The sequence below is a fragment of the Metopolophium dirhodum genome, chromosome 7 (genome assembly GCF_019925205.1).
Source record: "Metopolophium dirhodum isolate CAU chromosome 7, ASM1992520v1, whole genome shotgun sequence".
Classification (NCBI taxonomy): domain Eukaryota; kingdom Metazoa; phylum Arthropoda; class Insecta; order Hemiptera; family Aphididae; genus Metopolophium; species Metopolophium dirhodum.
The window spans coordinates 35,177,730-35,200,555 of record NC_083566.1 but is presented as its reverse complement, the minus strand read 5'-3'; the positions used below and the strand labels follow the sequence as shown (position 1 = coordinate 35,200,555).

Here is a 22,826-nt window from a genome sequence, read left to right as displayed (position 1 = left end):
GATAGATAAATATTAAATAATAAATATCTATTATCTGTGCGTTCAGGCCGTTCAGCCAGGCTGAATCAGCCTTCCACATATTATTAGGCCACAGCTTCAGAATTAATAGAATTTAGAATATTTAGATGGTACTTTATTAGATACTAGTATACTTCCACTATTCACTAGATATTGGCCCAGCTAGTGCTTAGTGTCATCAGGTTATGGATGAATATTACAAGATTTTCAATCACGAAATTAGATTAATAATTAGAGTGTATCGAGTTTGGTGTTCAAGAAGTATGTTAGAAATTCACCCACTCAAATCGGTGTGAAAAAAACTTACCGGGATGTTTGCGCTACTTATATCATTGACATGGTTCATTGTCCCGGTGTGGGATAATTTTACTACGGTCTAGATGCGAAACGTATATCGGTACCTAATCTTAACATTGCCTGCCTCATAATTTATGGCAAACTTCAACATCGGTCACAACTATAGTGTTAAGACGACTATCTAGTTTATGTAAATATCTAAGCATACGACTGATACGAGTCTGCACGTAACTATTTCATACCGAATTTTACTCGAAAATCTTGATATTTGATAATATCTTTTCTCTATCGTAGCACCAGAAATGGTACAATACCTGATCAATATCAGGACAGTGGACACACATTTTCGAGGTAAATATAACCATGAACTAAGATAGTCAACTATCTTAGTTCATGATATAACCATGACAAGATCTATTTTGTCATGAATATAATCATAGAATGGCATTCCACATAGCCATTAGCCCGTCCATCGTGCCGAAGCCCGAAAGTTGAAACGTCCTTCAAACGTGGACCGCGGTAACGTCGAGACTAGGTGTCGACAACAGATATATAAAAACATATAAATAAAAATATGTGGTGTCGACACACTGCGAGTCTACACTCCACGGAGTGGGCACCTTCCAGGATCCAGCTCACGATTTAAGATATATCTTAATATATCGTAAATATATCTTAAATCGTGATCCAGCTATCCAGAGTACCAACAATCTATTACGCATTTCTGTCGCGTTGGTCGCACTGGTCAAATACTTATCATTAGCATGAGTATGGTGCACGGACTATGATTAACTATATCTTAGTCCGTGTTATGGTGATAATAAATAATAATTTGTGACGTTGACTTAGGACGATAACGTAATCGCTTAAAATAATATTATAATATATTGCCAATAATAAAGTTTAACTTATCGTCGTGCGGCGCTCATGACGTAACATCGTCCCACTTTCAATCGAGTTCGCTTAAAAAAAAAAATTTCCATAACGTTTACGCGCATCAGTTTCTGTTATCTATTGTCAATTTTACTGATTTTAGTATTTCCAATTTAGTAATTAGTTTACGCCCGATGTTAGCGGAGGGCGGTAGTTGATTGCGAGTCGACAATTTATTACGTATTTTGAGAACATATTGCTAGCAACAATCTTACCATGGACAGAGATTCAAAAAAATTATTTCATAAAGTTATAGTTGATTTATTATGCTTAGGTTCAGGTAAGAACTTGTCTCACTTAACATATGTTAAAAAAATATTATGCATGTTTATTATTACTAAATTCTGCCTCATATTTTATAGTTAGTACAATTATAACAAAACAATATGAATAGTTTTTTTTCACTTTTTATAACAATTATTTTAAAGCTTTAATAAATATTTTCTAGATTCTAAATTGAGCACAAATTATATTCTGTACAGGTAATTTCTTGAAATTCTAATTGTTTTAGAGAACAATTTTAAATTGGAGGTGGGAATAAAAAAATATTATGCATGTTTATTATTTCTAAATTCCGAGCTAAATTCTGCCTCATATTTTATAGTTAGTACAATTATAACAAAACAATATGAATAGTTTTTTTTCACTTTTTATAACAATTATTTTAAAGCTTTAATAAATATTTTCTAGATTCTAAATTGAGCACAAATTATATTCTGTACAGGTAATTTCTTGAAATTCTACTTGTTTTAGAGAACAATTTTAATTTGGAGGTGGGAATAAAAAATGTAAAATTATAAAAATTTACCGTGATAGTGTGATTAAAATAAAATGTGTCATTTGTTAACATGTTAATAGCCAATAGGTATTACTGTATTAGGTATGTTCTAAATATCTGTGGCCCAGTGTCTAAAGTTTAATTTGTTGTATATTTATTCACATATTTATAGTAAAAAGCTCAAACGATACCTAGTTAAATACCTACTTATTTAAGCAGTAACCAAGAATAAAGAAAAATGCTTATTTAAAAAAAATTTAGATTGATGGATTAGATATAAATGTATTAATTTGTGTTTTTTTTTTTGTGTCTGGAGACACTTTTTCTATTAACAAAAATACTCTAATCATCCAAGTTTCTTGTAGAAAATTGGAAGTTTGTTAGTTGGTACGTTTGAAGGTCAAAATTGAAAAATCTCATCACTTTAAAATATATAAGAGAAACTAAAAAAAAATTATGAAAATGTATAAAAATTTCAATATAATTGGTAACCAAAAGTTAGACTGTTTTCGCTCAGAATCGTTTTTTCATCATATACAATGATTTTCATTGAATTCTAATTGAACACATCCATTACAGTGCCTACCTATACGCAATGACAACTGTACACTCCTATAATGAACCACGGCTAAAAATAAATACTTAAGTATTTTTATTCAAAATATTGAAGTCTGTCTGTATTCAGTTAATATGTTATTTTAATTTTGTCACTAGTTGATTCATTTATTGTATATCACAATGGATTTTTAGTCGACGAGTCAGATTTTAAATGTTTACGAAACTTTTAACATAATTACTTATTATTTACCATATAGTAATAAAGTATTTTATATTTTATAAATTTATTATTTAAATCAAAATCCTCAATTATTAAATCGTAGGTAATTTATAACTTAATACGACATTCGGTAATGCCGAAGGAACGCCTCAAACCAAACCAGTACAATACCATTCATACAATTAAAATATATTTTTTACAAGTCTGTTTACATTTTGGAATTTACACTCGTATTGTAATCTTGATGATTCATTGATTTTTAAAGGTGTGCCTGGAATTTCAACAAACGATTATTGAGGTTATTTTATTCTACGGCTTTAGGTATTACTGTATTAGGTATAACAGTGGTTTTCAACCGCGGAGTAACGCAAAGTGTTTTTTATAATTAATAAAAAAATAATAAAATACTAGGTATGTATTAGGGACTAGAGTTATTAGAATTTTTATTTGAAATGGTTTCAAAAATATTCATTTGATTTGTTAAATACGTGTAGTTAGAATATTGTGTCTGTCATCGTGGTTTGGGGGCTTGGGGCAGTAAAACTGCTTCGATTTTCTTCAACAGTATCTTGTTTGATGGGAAAGTGAATCTAGTTAATGCATTCGGGAGGTCAAAATTTCAAATTCAAATTGCAAATGCGCCGGGAAAAACAACATACAAATCCAGAAAAAAAACGGGAAGTTTTACGCAAAATCGATTTTGGTTTTTGTTGTAGCTCTAAAAAAAAGACCGTAGATACATGAAATTTTCACTGAAAATTTATATTAGCATTTACTATTCACCATAAAATATTCAAAATATTTTGACTAGTTTTGAGCTGTTTACGGACATTATCAATTTTTAATTTTAGATTATGAGTGGAACGATGAATGTATTGATTTTACAATGATATGTGTTTTTTATTTTTTTTTGTGTCTGTCATTACCTTTTAAGACAGTAAAAGTACTTAGTTTTTCTTCAACAGTATCTTTTCTGATAAGAAAGTGAATCTAATTGGTACTTTGAGGGGTCAAATGTAAAGTTTTTCCAGTAGTTTTCGCCGTGAAAATCAAAAGAAAAATTAATAAAAAACGGGAATTTTTACGCAAAATCAATTTTTTGCTAAATCGATTTTGGTTTTTGGTGTAACTCTAAACCAAATAACCGATATATGAAATTTTTACTGAATATTTATACTAGTATTTTCTATACACCATGCGTTTTTTTAAATATTTTGACTTATTTTGAGCTGTTTAAGGACATTTCCAGTTTCCATTTTTTTTAGTTTTATATTCCATAAATATCAATAAAATTTTATTTGTTGAGTACAAAAGCTTCAAAATTTAATAGAAGGCTCCTAATATATTGTTTCAAAGACAGATGAAAAAAATTAAAAATCCAAAGTCACAATTTTTTTATAAGCATTTAAAGTTCGAATTTTGACAAAAAGCGTAAAAATCACGAAAATGTTAAAATTATGTTGAGTTAGATATTCATAAAAATATTCCTAATAATATATTAGCTAATCCCGTGCACTTCGTTGCTTGTTAAATGTATCAACTCTATATGACTCAAACTTTGTTCAATTCGTTATTTAATATTCAGTGTATGGTGTTTCAAATTTTATCTTAACTTTTCCGTTGCCCGGAATAAAAATTCTGATTCACAGCAGTACATTATCAGGTAGGCAATCTACCTGCGGTAGATCGCGGAACCCGTGCTGTTTGTACATAAGTCTAGGATTTAACTCTAAAGTATTAAAGTTATTCCAAGTTTTTCGTTTTTACTTAATTCAACCTACGGTAAATTAATATAATCAATTTATACAAAATTCTATCCTAACCAAACTAACCGTACTAAAATCCGATGAATAAAAAAAAACAAATTTAATCCTTTGTAAATATTATAACCTATCTTCTTCCTAGGTCTAATCTACCCAAAGCTGGGCAGTAACTAGTTAAAAAGTTAAAAGTTAAGTTAATAGTTACTTTTTTTGATAACTTTTAACTTAACTAGTTAAAAAAAAATAGAATGTAGAAAATAACTTAGTTAGTAACTAAGTTATTTCTTTTTATAAATAATTGTAACTTAACTTAGTTATTTACAAAAATTTTCTTATTATGATTTATGAACTGTATATTATTTGCATTGATATTTCTGAGAACCGCCAGGATTAATTAAGTGATTTTGTCAATTTTAAACACTTCTATTAGTTCTGAGATTAGGACTGTAAAAATATTTTTCGAAGTAACATTTTAACATTTTTTGTTTTAATGTGAACTGTAAATATTTTCTTTTTTATATCAATATCATATAATTTTGTTCTGTATGTAAGGTACAGCTATAACAATAATCTAAAACAGTTGTATAATTTATAAAATAATATAGTCTGTGCATTTGTTATTAATTTGTTTTACTTTATACCAAAACTAGTTATTTTCCTACGATGAGATAAAAAAAAACGTTAAAGTAAGTTTAAGGTATTTAAAAAAAAAAGTAACTTAACTTTTAATTTAACTTAGTTATTATTTTCATGAAAATTTGTGACTTAACTTAGTTACTCAAATTCAGTAACTTTTTAAAACTAACATTAACTTAGCTTAGTAATTTTTATTTTAGAATAACTTAACTTTAACTAATTAAAACAATTGGTTAACTTGCCCAGCTTTGAATCTACTCACACACATTAATTTATAAGTATATCTAACTATATAAATACACAGACTATAACTATACAGACTTAACTCTAGAACTACTTATCAGATCTTCTTGTATATAATATATTATATTATTATATATATGTATATTGACAAAAGATAATAATACAAATCAACAAACATGCCCGATTAACTAATAGCAACCAATATATTATACACCGGTGGATATTCTTTCATATAAACCTTCTCCGTGAAATACTCTTTCGTTAGAAAAAAATTCAAGAAGATCTGATAAGTAGTTCCAGAGTTTAGCCTGTACAGGAATTTTCATTTCACATTTTTAATATTATAAGTTATTAACCTCCTGGGGTTAATTCTCTACCTTTCAAAATTAGCCTATCTTTTAAATTCGGCCAAATTACACACATTGTAAAAATTTCATTAGATCGGTCCAGTAGTTTCAGAATTTATTCCGGACAAAGACGTGACACGGGATTTTAATATAATATAAGATAAAAAGGTTATAAGGTTAACCTTAATCAAAAAAAAAATATCTATAAGAAAGTTAATTAAAATTTTAATGTGAGTTTGAAGCTCAAATTTTTACAACATTGGATATTCACTTGATTTCTCATGTAGCGATTTTCTTATTTTGTTGTAATTCAAAAACGAATAACCGTAGACATTTGAGATTTATATCATAATATGTTTATTTTATCAACTCCTATACTTGATAAAATATTCTAAAACAAATGACCGTAGATAGACATTTTCACTCAACATTATATTAGTATTTGCTATACATCATAAAATATTTAAAATATTTTGACACGTTTTGAGCTGTTTACGGACATTTTCAATATTTTTAGATTTTAAATATCTTTACAATATTATTTGTTGGATAAAAAAGCTTGAAAATATAATACAAGGTTCCTGATATATTAATACAATAGCAGTTGAAAAATATTAAAAATACATAAGCTCAATTTTTTTATAAGCATTTAAAGTTCGATATTTGACAAAATCTATTCAATTTAAAATTTAATAATTATTTAAAAATTTAATTTATAAAATCTTCAACTTTTATAACTAATGATTAAAAATTTAAAATAAGGTTCCACGTAAATAGATTATATATAAATTACTTTATTCACAATTATATCATCATATATAGGTACTTAGTAATATCATAGATTGACTGACCGTCTTCGCTCAGAATCGTTTTTCTTATAAAATGATATTATATCATTGAATTCAAATTTAACACCATCCATTACAGTGACCCACTCTTAACCTAATAGCTGAGCGACACCCACTTGCCAACCTTTTTTTCGTTTGCAATAATTATAAAATCATTGAATTAAAATCTACTCAAATATTTTGAACAAACATACATTTTAGATTCTGAGCGAAGCAATGAATGTATTGATTTTACAATGATGTGTTTTTTTTTTTTGTGTCTGTCATCACCTTTTAGGACAGTAACTTTTCCGATAGGAAAGTGAATCTAGTTGGTACTTGGGGGGGTTAAAAGTATAAATTTCTCAGTAGTTTTCAAACGTGACGTGAAAAACAAAAGAAAAATTAAGGTAAAACGGGAATTTTTACGCAAAATCTGTTTTCGAGAAAATCGATTTTGGTTTTTGGTGCAACTCTAAAACAAATGACCGTAGGGACATGAAATTTTGACTGAATGTTCATATTAGCATTTTCTATACACCATAACATTTTCCAAATATTTTGACTTATTTTGAGCTGTTTACGGACATTTTCAGTTTCCATTATTTTTAGTTTTTTTTTTCTATGGATGTCAATAAAACTTTATTTGTTGGGTAAAAAAGCTTGAAAATTTAATACAAGGCTCCTACTATATTGTTACTATGATATTTGAAAAATATTAAAAATCCTTAGTCACAGTTTTTATTTATAAGCATTTAAAGTTAAAATCTTTACAAAATACGGAAAAATCACGAAATTTAGCAAATTATTTTGAGTTGAGAATTCATAAAATTTGTTCTTTTTAAATCTAAGATTTAAAAATGTAATACAAAATTACCCATAAGTTTGTCTACCTTTTTCAAAAAAAAAAATGTCTACAAGAAAGTCAAATTAAATTTTTATGAGCGTTTGAAATTCATATTTTTACAACATTTGATATTCACTTGATTTCTCGTGTATCGATTTTCTTATTTTGTTGTGATTAAAAAACGTATGACTGTAGATACTTGAAAATTTCACTGAATGTTTGTATCAGCATTTTCTATACGCGATAAAATTTTGAAAATAATTTGACTCTTTTTGAGCTGTTTACGGACATAGTCAGTTCTCAATTTTTTTAGTTTTTTTTTTCTATAAATATCAATAAAATTTTATTTGTTGGATAAAAAAACGTGAAAATTGTATGCAAGGCTCCTGATATATTGTTACAATAGCAGTTGAAAAATATTGGAAATACATAGGCACAATTTTTTTTTATAAGCATTTAAAGTTCAAATTTTGACAAAATTTATAAAATTTAAAATTTAATAATTATTTTGTAGTTAAAAATTTATAAAATGTTCAACTTTTGTAGTTAAGGATTAAAAATTTAAAACAAGGTTCCACGTAAATAGGTTATATATAAATTACTTTATTCACAATAATATCATCAAATATATTTAGTAATATCATAGGCTGACTGACCGTTTTCGCTCAGAATCGTTTTTCTTATACAATGATATTATATCATTGAATTCAAATTTAACACTATCTATTACCGTGCCCAACTTGTAACATACTGTACAGCAGAGCGACATCCACTTACCCACCTTTTTTTAAAATGAATGTTGATGTAATTGAATCTAAATTTAAAAGGGTAATTTAATAGTTATTAAACTTTGTATGCTAAGAACAATAAGAAATAGGCAGTACTCAATAATGTATAAGTAATACCTATTTAGTCTACTTCCTATTATACTCGGGCAATTTTTACAAATTATAAATTTGTAATAAATTAATATTAATTACTATGATTTAAATTATCGCTATTATTATAGCTCCCGATTTAAACCTGTTCATGCTGTTATCACAGGCAGCTATTAACCCATTAGTTTTTTAAGTTTAATAAGACATCCACTTACCCACCTTTTTTTTTTGTAAATCTAATAAATTTACGAAAGTGTCAACAGTGGGGGGCTTCTTCATTCAAGATTTTCTTCCTTTTGTATTATAGCCCATACTCTTATTGTGCCGTATTGCGTACAGATTGTGTATTTTATTAATAAAGAAAAAAAAATTTAAGATTTGAAAATGTTATACAAAATTGTTCATAAGTTTGTCTACTTTTATTAAAAAAAAAAAATGTCTACAAGCAAATTGGATTACATTTTTATGATCGTTTGATAAGTTCAATCGATTTCTCATGTAGCAATTTTGTTGTTTTGTTGTTATTCAAATACGAATAACTAATTACATGTACATTTTATTGAATATTTAAAATTTCATTTTCTATGCACCATACAATTTTGAAAATATTTTAACTCTTTTTGAGCTGTTTACGGACTTGTCAATTTTCAAATTTTTTTAGGTTTTTTTTTTCTATAAATATCAATAAAATTGTATTTGTTGGGTAAAAAAGCGTGAAAATTCAATACAAGGCTCCTCATACATTGTTTCAGTAGCAGTTAAAAAATATTAAAAATACTTTGTCACACATTTTTTTTATAATATGCATTTAAAGTTTGATTTTTGGCAACATCTATTACGCTTTTTTACCCAACAAATAAAATTTTATTGACATAGAAAAGAAATCTATAAAAACTGAAAATGCCCATTAACATTTCAAAACAAATCAAAATGTTTTGAATTTATATCGTGTATAGAAAATACTAATACAAACAACCAGCGATAATTTCAAGTATCTACGTTCATTTGTTTTAGAATTATACCAAAAACCAAAATCGATTGTGTCGAAAACCAATTTTACGTAAAAATTCCGTTTTTCTTAATTTTTTTTTGTTTTTCCCGGTGCTTTTGAAAATGACTGGGGATTTTGACCTCTCCATTGCACCAACTAGATTTATTTCCCATCGAACAAGATACTGAAGTTGAAAATCGAAGCATTATTTCGATTATATACTTATCGTGTACACAGACACAAATAATAAAAAAAACATACATTATTATAAAATCAATACATTCATCGCTCTGCTCAGAATCTAAAACGTTTGACTTATAAAATGTATGTATATAGGTATCAATGCACTTATATAATTACATATTAGTTTGACATTTGATTCTGAATATATATTATTATCGCATACATATAATTGGCTATACCTTGCAAATATTCTAATAGTGTTTTGATATTCTCTCTAGAACTGTTGTATTAATTTAATTCGTTAAAATAAATTGCATTTGTTTATCGTTTTCCACAACTTTTTTTGTATATTACATAAAGACACGTGGTTGCTGCTCATACCCACCTCCAAACGTAAAGAAATCGCACGCACTTGCCCGAACCACCTAGGTCATTACTCATTACGTTATACTGCCCCGTGTCCACACATTATAGATATTATTTACTACAAAATATCTGCTGACTTATGCTTCAATATTAAACTAAACTGCTCCGGAATTAAAATTAATGTATAAAATATGTAGGTTTCCAATATTAAGAAATTCAAATTATCGTAAATCGAAAATTGGCATTAGTAGTTTCTAAAAACCATTTAACACCAATACACCATAACTAAAGTATTGTAGGCATTCTCAACACATATTTCATTTTTTATTTTGCCTGTACCAAAATAGTGGTGTGAATTATGCACACAAAAGATTTTCTATACCTACAGTTGACTCCTACTATCAAAAATTACATATGAATGTGATTGATAAATTATGATTTGCGACTAATAACTTGCATGATGCAAATTGCACGTGGGTGTGTGCATGAGAATAACACGAGGTCTTAAGAATTTAAATTATAATTGACTCTTTTAATCGAATTTAAATTTAAATACTATGTACCATATTAAATATACTAGCTAAATGCCTGCAAATTATTATTACATAATAATCAAATTTCTTTTAATTATTAAAAGTTATAACTGATTAGTAAGATTCTTAAATTTGTAATTGAATGATGTATATATATATATATATATTACATATAATTACTAATAGGTAGGTCGTAGGTATAGGTAGGTACCTACTATTTACAAATACATTTCTTAGACAATTTTCAACATTTATTTTGGATATTTTTATTTTTCATTAATTACGTACCTATTTATGTTTTTATTGTATTAAAAACAACAAAATAATTAAAATTTTTTTTTAATTTATCAATGCAATTTGGATGATGATAACTGATAAATGATAACTTTTAAATGTAAGATTATTTTTCAGCGAAGAGAGTGGCTCTGATTATATTTTGAATTATATGCATAATTCTGAAATTACTCTCTTGTATTACAATTATTTACTGCAATTTAATCCGTAAAACGATTGTTTAAATAACATAATATGTGATGACTGATGTGTAATGTATATATTAATTACATTGTTTTAATTTAACGCAAAGAATTTATAACATATTTTTGTGAGTACTTTTACAAAACATAATAAACCTAAAATTGTATGCGAAATTTTCTCATACTTAATTTATAAAAATTTAATCTACAACGTTATAAAAATAAATACCTATGGCTGATAAAATGGCTGTATTGTATAACGCATCTCTAAAATATGACAAGAAATTAAAAAAGTATTTATTTATTTTTATTGATCTTAAGCATCGGCAAGAATATTATGGTCATTAGCATTTGTGTAGAGGGGGAGGGGTTACGGTTGGTTGAGGAACACGTTTAAGTGGAGAGAGGATTAGTCATTAAAAACCAGAGTGGTCACCCATCCGGGAACTAGCGACGTCGGTCGATGCATGACCTCAGAACACGTTAGTGACTGAGACCAACCACCAAGCCACACCAGGCGCCGAAAAGTATTATTATTATTATAATAAATAATGATACAAAGCACAAGTATACCTTTAATATACATTTTTTATGCAACATATTTTATATTTATATACATTAAGTAACTGTGATATTATCTACATAAAAATATTTTTTTTTTTTACCAGTTGGTTTTCCTGTATTGATGTTTTATATGTTTGGCTCTCCATATCAAAGAGGATTCTTCTGTGGCGATGAATCTATTCGATATCCATTCAAAGAATCAACTGTTTCATCAAGTATTTTATATACAGTTGGATTAGGACTACCCACATTAGTAGTAAGTAAAAATTTACCGTAAAGGTCTCCAGACGTTTCGTCCATGTCTATTAATGTCCGTAAAATGGGTTCACAATATTTTGTGAATCACATAGTTGAGAGTTGATTAAGTTTTTTAATTCGATCATTATAGGATTGCGCGTAAAAATGATGGTGATCTTAAGCGTAATGGTAAAATCACTGAACTGAATGTTTTAAAAAACTTAATTTTTAACCCATACATGTTTATTTAGCTAGTCGTAACTGTCATTTGTTGATAAAATTGTTTATCCAATATCGTCAGTAAAGTAGCTGAACATATTTTTATAGTACCTACATCTCCATTTCATAGTTGTATTCTTTAATTAATTAACTGATACTTAAAAATTAAACACGCGCAACGTAGGATTATAGACATGTTATATTTCCAACGTACCGATTAATCTAGTAAAGCGATAACAATTCTGAAAACAAATTTGAATTCCGCATAAGGTCTTCAATGGAACGGTCAGGCTACATTTGATCCCTAACTTTAAATTAATTTATTTAAAGAATCAACATTTTTTAAAATTGAATTAATCATTGTAGGCTTTACGCTAAATTCAAATTTATTTTCAGAATTCTTATCGCTTCACGAAATATATTTTTCTTTCTGATAAAATAGACGTTTAAAAAAATAACAAAATCATTTTCCATGTACTTAAATATAGTATATACTTAGTTAATTATGAATTTCCAATAACAAATTTAAGGATTTTTAATTTCTATTCTGCTCCCTATACCCAGTGGCGTTGTGAAATTTACATTTTTCGGAGGCTATAGTCTAATATTACACATTTACACCCACCATGCAGCACTAATAACCCGTCAAAGGCGCATCCAGTGTCATAATTATTGTAACTACCTGTCAGTAGTTATTACTAAAATAGTTGATACTATAAATTATCACTTTTATTGGTGATTACCCACCCACCACCACTCTGGCCATTACTCGATTACCCCTGTCGTCATTCCACTAGCTGCTCCTACATATCCCAATCAGCGTTCATCAATATCCTACAAGGTGTTGACGTGTGCGTATCATAATATTTTATTTTTTAATTTAATTTGTGTCCATGTTTATTTATTTTGTCTTTTTAAAAGGGTGATTTACCAAGCACATTCACCTATATTTTTCCTTTAATAATGAATTTATTAGTTAAAATTGTTGGTATACTTATAAATACAACCTATACTTAAGAAAAATACATTTAAAGCCTAAAATATTTTATGGATAATATAAGAAGTGTTCTGTAGCCAATGTTATGAAATAAACTTTCTAAATGAAAACCATCTTTTAGATTCTGAGCGAAGCGATGAATGTATTGATTTTACAATGATGTGCGTTTTAAATGATTTTTTTTTATTTTTTTATTTTTGTGTCTGTCATCACCTTTTAGGACAGTAAAAGTGCTTGGATTTTCTTCAACAGTAACTTTTTTGATAGGAAAGTGAATCTAGTTGGTACTTTGGGGGGTCAAATTTCCCAGTAGTTTTCAAAAGCGACGTGAAAAACAAAAGAAAAATTAAGGAAAAACGGGAATTTTTACGCAAAATCTGTTTTCGAGAAAATCGATTTTGGTTTTTGGTGTAACTCTAAAACAAATGACTGTAGGGACATGAAATTTTGACTGAATGTTTATATTAGCATTTTCTATACACCATAAAATTTTGAAGATATTTTGACTCTTTTTGAGCTGTTTACGGACATTGTCAGTTTTCAATTTTTTTAGTTTTTTTTTCTATAAATATCAATAACATTTTATCTGTTGAGTAAAAAAGCTTGAAAATAGAAGGCTTCTAGGTTATTGTTTCAAAGGCAGATGAAAAAAATTAAAAATCCTTAGTCACAGTTTTTATTTATAAGCATTTAAAGTTCAAATTTTGACTACATTTATCAAATTTATAATTTATTAATTATTTTGTAGTTAAAAATGTATAAAATGTTTAACTTTCATGGGTAAGGATTGAAAATTTAAAACAAGGCTCCACGTAAATAGGTTATATATAAATTACTTTATTCACAATAATATCATCAAATATACTTGGTAATATCATAGGCTGACTGACCGTTTTCGCTCAGAATCGTTTTTCTTATACAATGATATTATATCATTGAATTCAAATTTAACACCATCCATTACAGTGACCCACTTGTAACCTACTGTACAGCAGAGCGACATCCATTATCCACCTTTGTTTTTATTGTATATTGTTAAAAAAATAATTTTTTTTTTAAATTTTATGTTCATCAAAATTTGAAGAAGTCTAATTTTTTACTTATTAAACTTAAGTACTAATGGGTTATTAGCTGTCTGTGATAACAGCATGAACAGGTTTAAATCGGTAGCTATAATAATAGCGATAATTTAAATCATAGTAATTAATATTAATTTATTACAAATTTATAATTTGTAAAAATTGCCCGGGTATAATAGGAAGTAGACTAAATAGGTATTACTTATACATTATTGAGTACTGCCTATTTCTTATTGTTCTTAGTATACAAAGTTTAATTACTATTAAATTTAGATTCAATTACATCAACATTCATTTTAAAAAAATTCATTCAAATATAACAATTTTCAATAAAGAATTATGGTTCTCATAACAAAAAAAATTGTTTCTACCGTCACGGGATACACAGTGAGCACGTGATTCTCTCTCAACCGAGTAATTGAATATATTTACGCGCAGTATCAGTAATACAACAAGTCACTGTAATATAATAAATTTGGTGTGAGCGTGCTTGGTGAACCACCCTGTTTAGAAGTATTATCTATCATTGTTTGTAAAATATGTTGTTCTTAAGGTGGGTTTACATTTAGAGCCCGAACGTCTCGAACACGAACTAATGAACAAACTAAATCGAACCCATAACGAACCCTTTGATCAGATCTCATTTGGAGCGAACGCTAGACCGTTTACATTGGTTCATTCGTGTTCGGGCTCGGGCTCTGAACGAGGACATTACACAAACATTTTTTGTCTCTGTCTTACAAGTACGTAACATTATAGCAAATTGTTCGCTCAACAGAACACTGCACGTAGCTCAGTTAGTTTAAAAATTAGTGTGAATTGACCTCTTATAAAATGTAAAGGTAACATTATTATGTAGGTAATCGCATGGGCGTTTTATTGGGGACCTATCGATTCCGCCAGTTCAAGTATACTTGACTATAGTCTAAAAACAACCTATTGATTCCGCCACCTACCAATTTTTACCTCAACCTGGCAACTACTGCTGTCAACCTGTTTCTGTTATAATAATAATATATCTAAAAAATAATTCAATAATTCATTTAAATATTAAAAATAAATTAATAATCCGTATAATAATACAATATAATATATTATTAATATAATATAATACAATACAGTTAAATAAATAAAATGTTACAATAATAATAATATAGGTATCTACAAAATAATTCAATAATTAATTCAAATATAAATTAATTTAGTCAAATGTAGTTTTAAGTTATATTACAATGGTATTTTTTATAATATGATGATGCCAAACTAATAAAATGTGAACGGTTAATTTTTTTAACCTCGTAATATTTTAATAAATCTTCGATTTTTCTTTATTGATGAATATATTTAGTGTTCTTACTAATTTTTGTTTTGTGAGTTGACCTGAGAATAATATACGTATCTGTTTGGATCCTTGTGTTTAAGACGTGTATAAATAAAAAAATGTTTGGGTGTGATTTTGTAAACAAAGAATTGAGTTTTGCGTGAAATATTCACAACTATTTGTGGTTCGCTCAGAACTAATGGAGAAAGAGGCCCAAACATTGGGTGCAAATCTCGAAAACTCGTCAATGTAGTTTTCAGTTAAATAATCACAAAATGTTAACATTTTTGGATCATTAGGGCTGTGTGCCATAAACTCTTCTGTAAAACAATCAGAAACTACTTCTGGACTTAAAAAAGAAAGTCCAAATATTTTTGTTAACCAGATTCCGGATTCACATTTTTTATTTTTATACACGTCTGTTAATCCAATTTCTCGGATTTTTCTCCACCAACTTTGCGTTAAATGGAATCTACATCCGATTACTTGTATTAATGGCCAAATCATTTTTGCTCCAGCATGAATAAATTCTTCCAAATCTGCCACAATTGTTGTCAAATTTAAATTTAAATTTAATTTAAAGCTAATTCTTAAACGTGTGTTGTTTTGTTATGTAATAAAAAAAACTAATGAAACATAATGCCCAATTATATTTACATAGATTGTAAAAAGTTGATAAAAAAACATAGGACACGAAGAGAATGTACCATCAACAAATATTGTATTAGATGCGAGCTTAGAGCCTTCAGATTACTGTCTGTAGAAAAACACATCATATTGTTCACCAAATCTGTATGTATTAAAAATGACTCACCTTCAACAGTTCACGATTATTCATAGCTTCAATCACTTCAATAAGATTTTTTGAAAGTGGCGGTATGCGTTTTCTACGTTCTCGATGTATACATTGTTTGATATTGTCAACATAGTCATTTTCCATGACATTTTCAATTTGAGGATTTTTTAGTATTTTACGATTTATAATTTTTGAAGGACTTTTTGTGACATCAGTAAGTTTTCTTTTGAGTTGGTTTGAAAATAGTTTTTTTTTCAATACATTTATTGGCTGTTTTTTTTGGTTTTTATGGTCAATATCATATTTTAAAATATCCGTTAAAAATTCGTTTATGTATATTTTTGAATTACACTTTTTATTAATACATTTCCACTTATACGCACATAAATATTTCACAAAGTTTGTTATAAAAAATTTTTAATTTTGATAAATAACAGTCATTTTCTCGTTCACCAGCTACGATTTCGAAATTCATTATTGCGAAGTATAATGACACGAGGATAAATCGAGACTAACCAATTAATTAGTGTTGGACAATACTATTAGTAGTTAGATTATCATCAATTAGCGATAACATTTTTATACAGGTATTTCATATAATATTTATAATATAGCTATGAAAGTAAAATAAAACTAACAATTTTGTTCGGGAAGATTATTTTTTCCCTGGTGGAATCAATAGGTTGTTTTTAGACTACCTGCACTGGCGGAATCGATAAACCTTATCCCCAAGTATAAAAAGGTCTGGCGAAATCGATGAAACCCCCTTTTTATTATTTTTTAACTTTAAAGCGAGTTATGAATATTTTAAAAGTACAAACAATTTACTATTTTAAAATACTCATTACTCGCTTTAAAAATTAAAATATAATAAAAAGCATAGGACATTGCCTATAGATAAAAATCTTACCTTTAAATTTTATAAGAGGTCAATTCACTCTAATTTTCAAGCTAACGGAGCTAAACGTGTTCTGCTGAGCGTACAATAATTTGCTATGTTACACACTTGTAAGACGGAGACAACAATTAATGTCAGCTTTAAGCCCCGTCCAGACCGAAGAAAAATTGTCGTCGACAGTGTTTCCGATTTCCCGTCATGAGCGGTAACAAATATTAATTGTCAATAACAATGTCAGAAACATTGTTTCGGACAAATGTTTCCTAGTCTGGACGACTGGGCTTAACATCATCTTAAGGTAAACGCACCTTTATACTTATCGTATAATTCACAGCCCTACATCTTCAAACCTACGTGGCATCGAACTATTTCAATTTTCTATGTTTGTATAATATATACCTATTGCGGTCATCCCATAATACATTTTTGGTAGATCTATAATATACAATTATTCGACATTTCAAAACCCGTGTTTGTTCGTACTTTTTTAATCAAATTTTTTCAATTATTTTATAAAAACTCAAAAACAATTCAGATTATTATTATTAACTACTTTACTTCAAACATTTAAAACTACATATAGGTATATGGACTTTTATTAATATCCCTATCAATTATTACTTCATTAGTTACTGTATAAGGTGTTAGTGTTATATTAAAATAGTAAAATTAAAGTAATTATTAGTATTAATTATCACATTTTAAAAGTAAGCATTCAATTTAAAGCATTTCATATAATTTTTTTTATTGAAGTGTAATTTTGACTAGATAATATTAGGATACACCTACTATTATACTAGTCTGTAGATAGTAATAAATATTCGCATAATATGTTTGAAAACAAAATACTATAATATATAAAAATGGACCAAACATCTTGAAACCACATTAAAATTTTTGTTTTGTTTTTATTTATTTATTAATAAGTAATAACCGTAATTATTACTTTCAAAATATTTATAGATCTTATTAATTGAATATTCAATGCAAAACAATGAACAATCACGTTATTCGTTATTGGGAACACCTATTCCTAATTGGCTGTATTCCGTGTACAACAATATATTATGGTTTTTATTTGGAGCAGCTTGTTCACAACTAACTACAGATATTGGTAAATATACAATAGGAAGATTGAGACCACATTTTTTAGACATTTGTAAGCCCGACGTGGACTGTGATAATGACATAAATAAAACAAAATATAACGAAGATTTTACATGCCGCGGAGAAAGGCCCAACAAATTTACCGATAGTAGACTATCATTTCCTTCTGGGCATTCTTCATTATCATTTTATTGTATGGTTTACTTAGCGGTAAGTGTGGATTTCTCTTTTAAAAATATATTATGTTTAAAATGTTATTTAATAATCGTTTTATAATTTATATTATATTAGTTATATTTACAAGCCCGAGTTAAGACATCTAAGTATGGAATGGCAAGAAGCTTAGCTCAATTTGTGGTTATTTTGATGGCAGTGTTTTGTGCACTATCACGAGTCAGTGATTATAAACATCATTGGAGTGATGTATTGGCTGGAACAATTTTGGGAATCACCACTGCTACTATAACTGTAAGCCAAATGATCAATTGTAATAATAAAAAAAAAATTTTCAAAAGGATAAAATGTAAAGATTAATGTGGAAATTCTTCAAATTAAACCACTTAATGTTTTTTTGTATAAATACTTAATTTTTAAAAAAAATGCTGTGGTCTTTCAAAATAAATAAATTTAATTTTAATATTCTTCTATGTTTTATGATAAATAGAAAAATGATGAATTTATTTGATTAATATACTACTAAATTAGTTTGTATACCTGTTAGATTTGCTTACAATATGTATACGTATATGAATTAACAAAGATGTTTATGGTAATAAGACAATAAATATTTTCAAATTTATGATTATTTTTTTTTATGTTTTGCAAGATCATAATTCATAACAAATCTGCATATTTGTAAATTCCAAGCGGAGCGAAAAAGCTTTCGTCATTACCACAGTATGATGGTTTTTTTTTTCATTCAAACTAATTATTACTAATAACTGAGAAGTGATAACTAATAATTATAAGTACCTAATAATCAAAAATTGAATGAGAAATTATTATTTATGTAAAACAAAAATAAAAATTAGTCAATAAATAGTTTCTAGTTCTTTCATAACTACAAAACCTATTTTTTTATTGTACTTTTAAATTTAACTACCATTTTTTAAACCACTTTTAAGGAAATAAATGTTTCAAAAGTTCCATTTGAATATTTGATTTATAAATTGGAGATGGACTATAACGTCATGTAGATTATTGTTTCAACCAAAATGTACAATGATATTATAATATTAATTATATGTTTAGTTAATTTTAATAGGGAGTCACCTATAGGTATAAATTGAGTAACAATTGCATAGACTTTACTAAAATATAATCTATTCACAGAATTATTTTTCTATCAAAATCAGAATAATTTTAAAACACACTGTTGACCTCTTGCAAAATCTAATTTTTTAGATTATGTTCCGTTATACCAGTAGTCGTAGCTTATTGGACGGTTAATGGACTCAACAGGCTGGTCCCAATTTACACGTATATTCGAATACATAGGAAAAAATTCTTCTATTGAACCCACTGCACTGGTTAATGGGGTCAATGTGTATTTTTAAAGATATATTTCCACATTTGTTAGTCCTTTTTCTTGATTTGATCGCATATATTTGGAAAATATTATTTTACATAATTTAAAGTAATTACGAAACAACATTTTTGAAAAAAAAATTTATTTTAATTTATATTTATAAATACATAATACATAATACATAATACATAATCATAAATATTTATTAGTACCTAGATAACCAAATTTAATTTAATTTTTACAATAACTATTGCACTACCGTTAAGTACAATAAAGTCACAAGTAAAATTTAGTTCAGGTGATGGTTTTTTAAGTTTGATAATTTATGTTCATTGTAAGATTACTTTAATCAGAATATTTTTTTTGGTAAGGGGGGGGGGGAATTAGGTATATTAAAATGTGTCTTGCTTTTAAGACTGTTTTTGATTTATCCTGTATTTCTTGAAAATTAAATGTTTCTAAAACATTTGAAGTTACAGCCTATTATAATATTTTCTGTATAGAATTTGGTGCAATAGTTGATAGTAAATTGGTTGATTTTACATTTTAAATAATTTTATTCATCAAATATTTTCTGTTATAAATATTTTGATAATTATTAATTATGATTGTTTATAGGGTGATTCACCTCGATTAGAGCTCACCTCCTTTTTTCTTCAATAACACAGTTATTCAGCTTTTTGGAATTTTTTATATACCTACTTTATGACCATATTTTAAAATTCTTGAGCTTTTTTTGTACTGCTTATGGAGTATCCTGTGGAGATACAAACTTGTATTTTTGAAAAAAGAACTTCCCTCTTTAACAGCAAATTATTTAACGAATCAATTTTCTGAAAATATTGACGTATCAAAATAAAAATTTGAATGAGCAGTTTTTGAGATTTTTCACTTTTGTGTGCTAAGATTATTGATTATCATGATATTGTAATATTCCATGATAATCAGTTTGGAAGACATGTGGGTTATGGGGATTTTAAAATTTTAATTTATTAGAAAATAAATAAGTTTTTGTTTTTTGTTTCAACAGTCCGTATGGTATATTACTATATAGTTAATTAGTTAATATTAATTTATTAGTATGAAAATAATATCAATAATAATTATTTCTTGTTTACGTAATATTTTTACAAAGTAGTTGATAACCTTAACATTGATAGATTCATGATAACACACGTTCTTTGGCTATCTATTGTTTTTATTTATTTATTAGGTTGATATTGTTATGTAATTGGGTTGTAAGTTACAACTTGTAACTTGAAAGAGCGGTACGAGTTAAAAATGTTTTGTCCCCCTTTTTCTAATACAAGCAACAAATAAATAAAAACTTAATATTAACATTATGTAGCAAATTATAATACAAGTTAAACAATAATACCTACCGCTACTATTATTATTTTATAATCAGTAATTTTGTTTTTGTTTTTGATTTGCTTTGAATAAAGAACAATTAAATATTACAAATGTACAATATAAATAATATTTTTATATTAATATTCAATTTAAAATATATATGTACGCATGCAGTTTGCCTGCATAATTTTATATAGGTACCTATTATAAATATCAAAAGTTTAGAGGAATCCCAATTAATAATATAAATGTCAGAAAAGTCTGTAAAATAAAATTTAGAAGAACCTGCTCTGTATGTGTACTTATATATTTATGAATGTAGTGTTAGTGTGTCTCATTGATGTTTGTACTTTTGAAAATTGATGGACATCTTTAAAAACTCAATAATACTCAACAGTCAAATATCAAAATAAAAAAGTTTGAACATCGTGAAATACCTATCTATATAGATGTTAATTATGTATTTAATTTGTGTACCTATATATTAGACTTAAACTTAATGTTTTAGGCATTATACGTATCGGAATTATTTGCGTCAAAATATAAATCCCTCCGAAAACGCAATTCTTCAGCAGATGACATCGAAACTACAAATAATTTACAAACAACCGAACTCAAATAAATATGCACTAATGCTCCAAACCTGCATTTAAATTGTATGAGTATTCTTGAATATATCGTTAATATATTGATTATAATAAATAATTTGACAATTTTTTTTTCCCATTTGTTTAAATGACAGTGGACAGTGGAATCATATACATTGTTAGTCCTAACTATATTTATTATTTTCAAAACGAAAACTTAAATGAATAACAGATAATTTTTAATCGCAATTTTCATTTTTATTTAATTTTAATTTTAATATTACAAATAATTTAATTGTTTTTTATTTATACATTTTTCAAGTATAGGTGTATTTTGAATAAAATATACATAAATTACATTAAATTATAATTATTTTTTGTGATCAATTAATTAACGAGGGTAGGTACCTTATATATTTATTTTATTCATAAATGGAATCCTCAAGATTTTGTGCAGTTATTGTATAGGTGCTATTTTTTCATTAAACATTAATACTAAAACTTTTTTACAAGAATTAATATGGTTTTGGGTATATCTTTTAAACATTACCGATTAGACATTTTATTTATATTAAATTCTAAGCCACCATCACATTTTATTAAACAAGACTAAAAAAAAATGCAATTTATTTATTTTTAAGCTGTGGTTAAATAAAAGCACATTTTATATTAATTATTATATATTTTATGTATCTTGTATAATATATTTTAAGAAAATATATATTTCCAACATAACTATAATAATATTATGTTCCTTCCATATAAATGTATACTTTTTGTTTGTTATAACTTCATTAGTATAATTTATTAACTATTTTACTAAAAAAAGGCAGATCTATAATTTGTTGTTACCTGTTCACATTTAAAAAAATTATAATAATATGATCAGCTTTAATTTTGATTACTATTATTAGTATTATTAAGATTATTAATTTAGTACTAAATAACAAAATTAATTCATTTTTGTACTAATATTATTCATTAGGTAGTGTTTTAATTTTTTAATGTTTATATAATATGCGTTGTTTTAATATTATTATTTTATACTATTCAGAATATAAATTTAATTTATGAATCTATTTTAGTAAAATAATAGATCATGACCATTTTAATATTTGTTTATATTTCTGCTGTACACAATTATTGATCTGATAATTAAAATTGTCTTTGTTTTCTACAAATTAATTAAAATAGAAATTTTAGTAAGAATTAATATATTATATTATATTTTTTAAATCATCAAGTA

The 22,826-nt window shown here is 26.6% G+C and overlaps 1 protein-coding gene across 1 annotated transcript; it reads left to right on the top strand.

Annotated features, from left to right (window-relative positions):
- The first annotated feature begins 1,148 nt into the window (after nt 1-1,148).
- Nucleotides 1,149-22,604, top strand: LOC132948556 (putative phosphatidate phosphatase). Its single transcript, XM_061019071.1, has 5 exons — nt 1,149-1,528; nt 11,563-11,714; nt 17,969-18,322; nt 18,404-18,580; nt 21,502-22,604. Exons 1-5 carry the CDS (start codon nt 1,465-1,467, stop codon nt 21,613-21,615), a joined length of 861 nt encoding a protein of 286 aa, XP_060875054.1. The 5' UTR covers nt 1,149-1,464; the 3' UTR covers nt 21,616-22,604.
- Nucleotides 22,605-22,826: the final 222 nt, after the last annotated feature.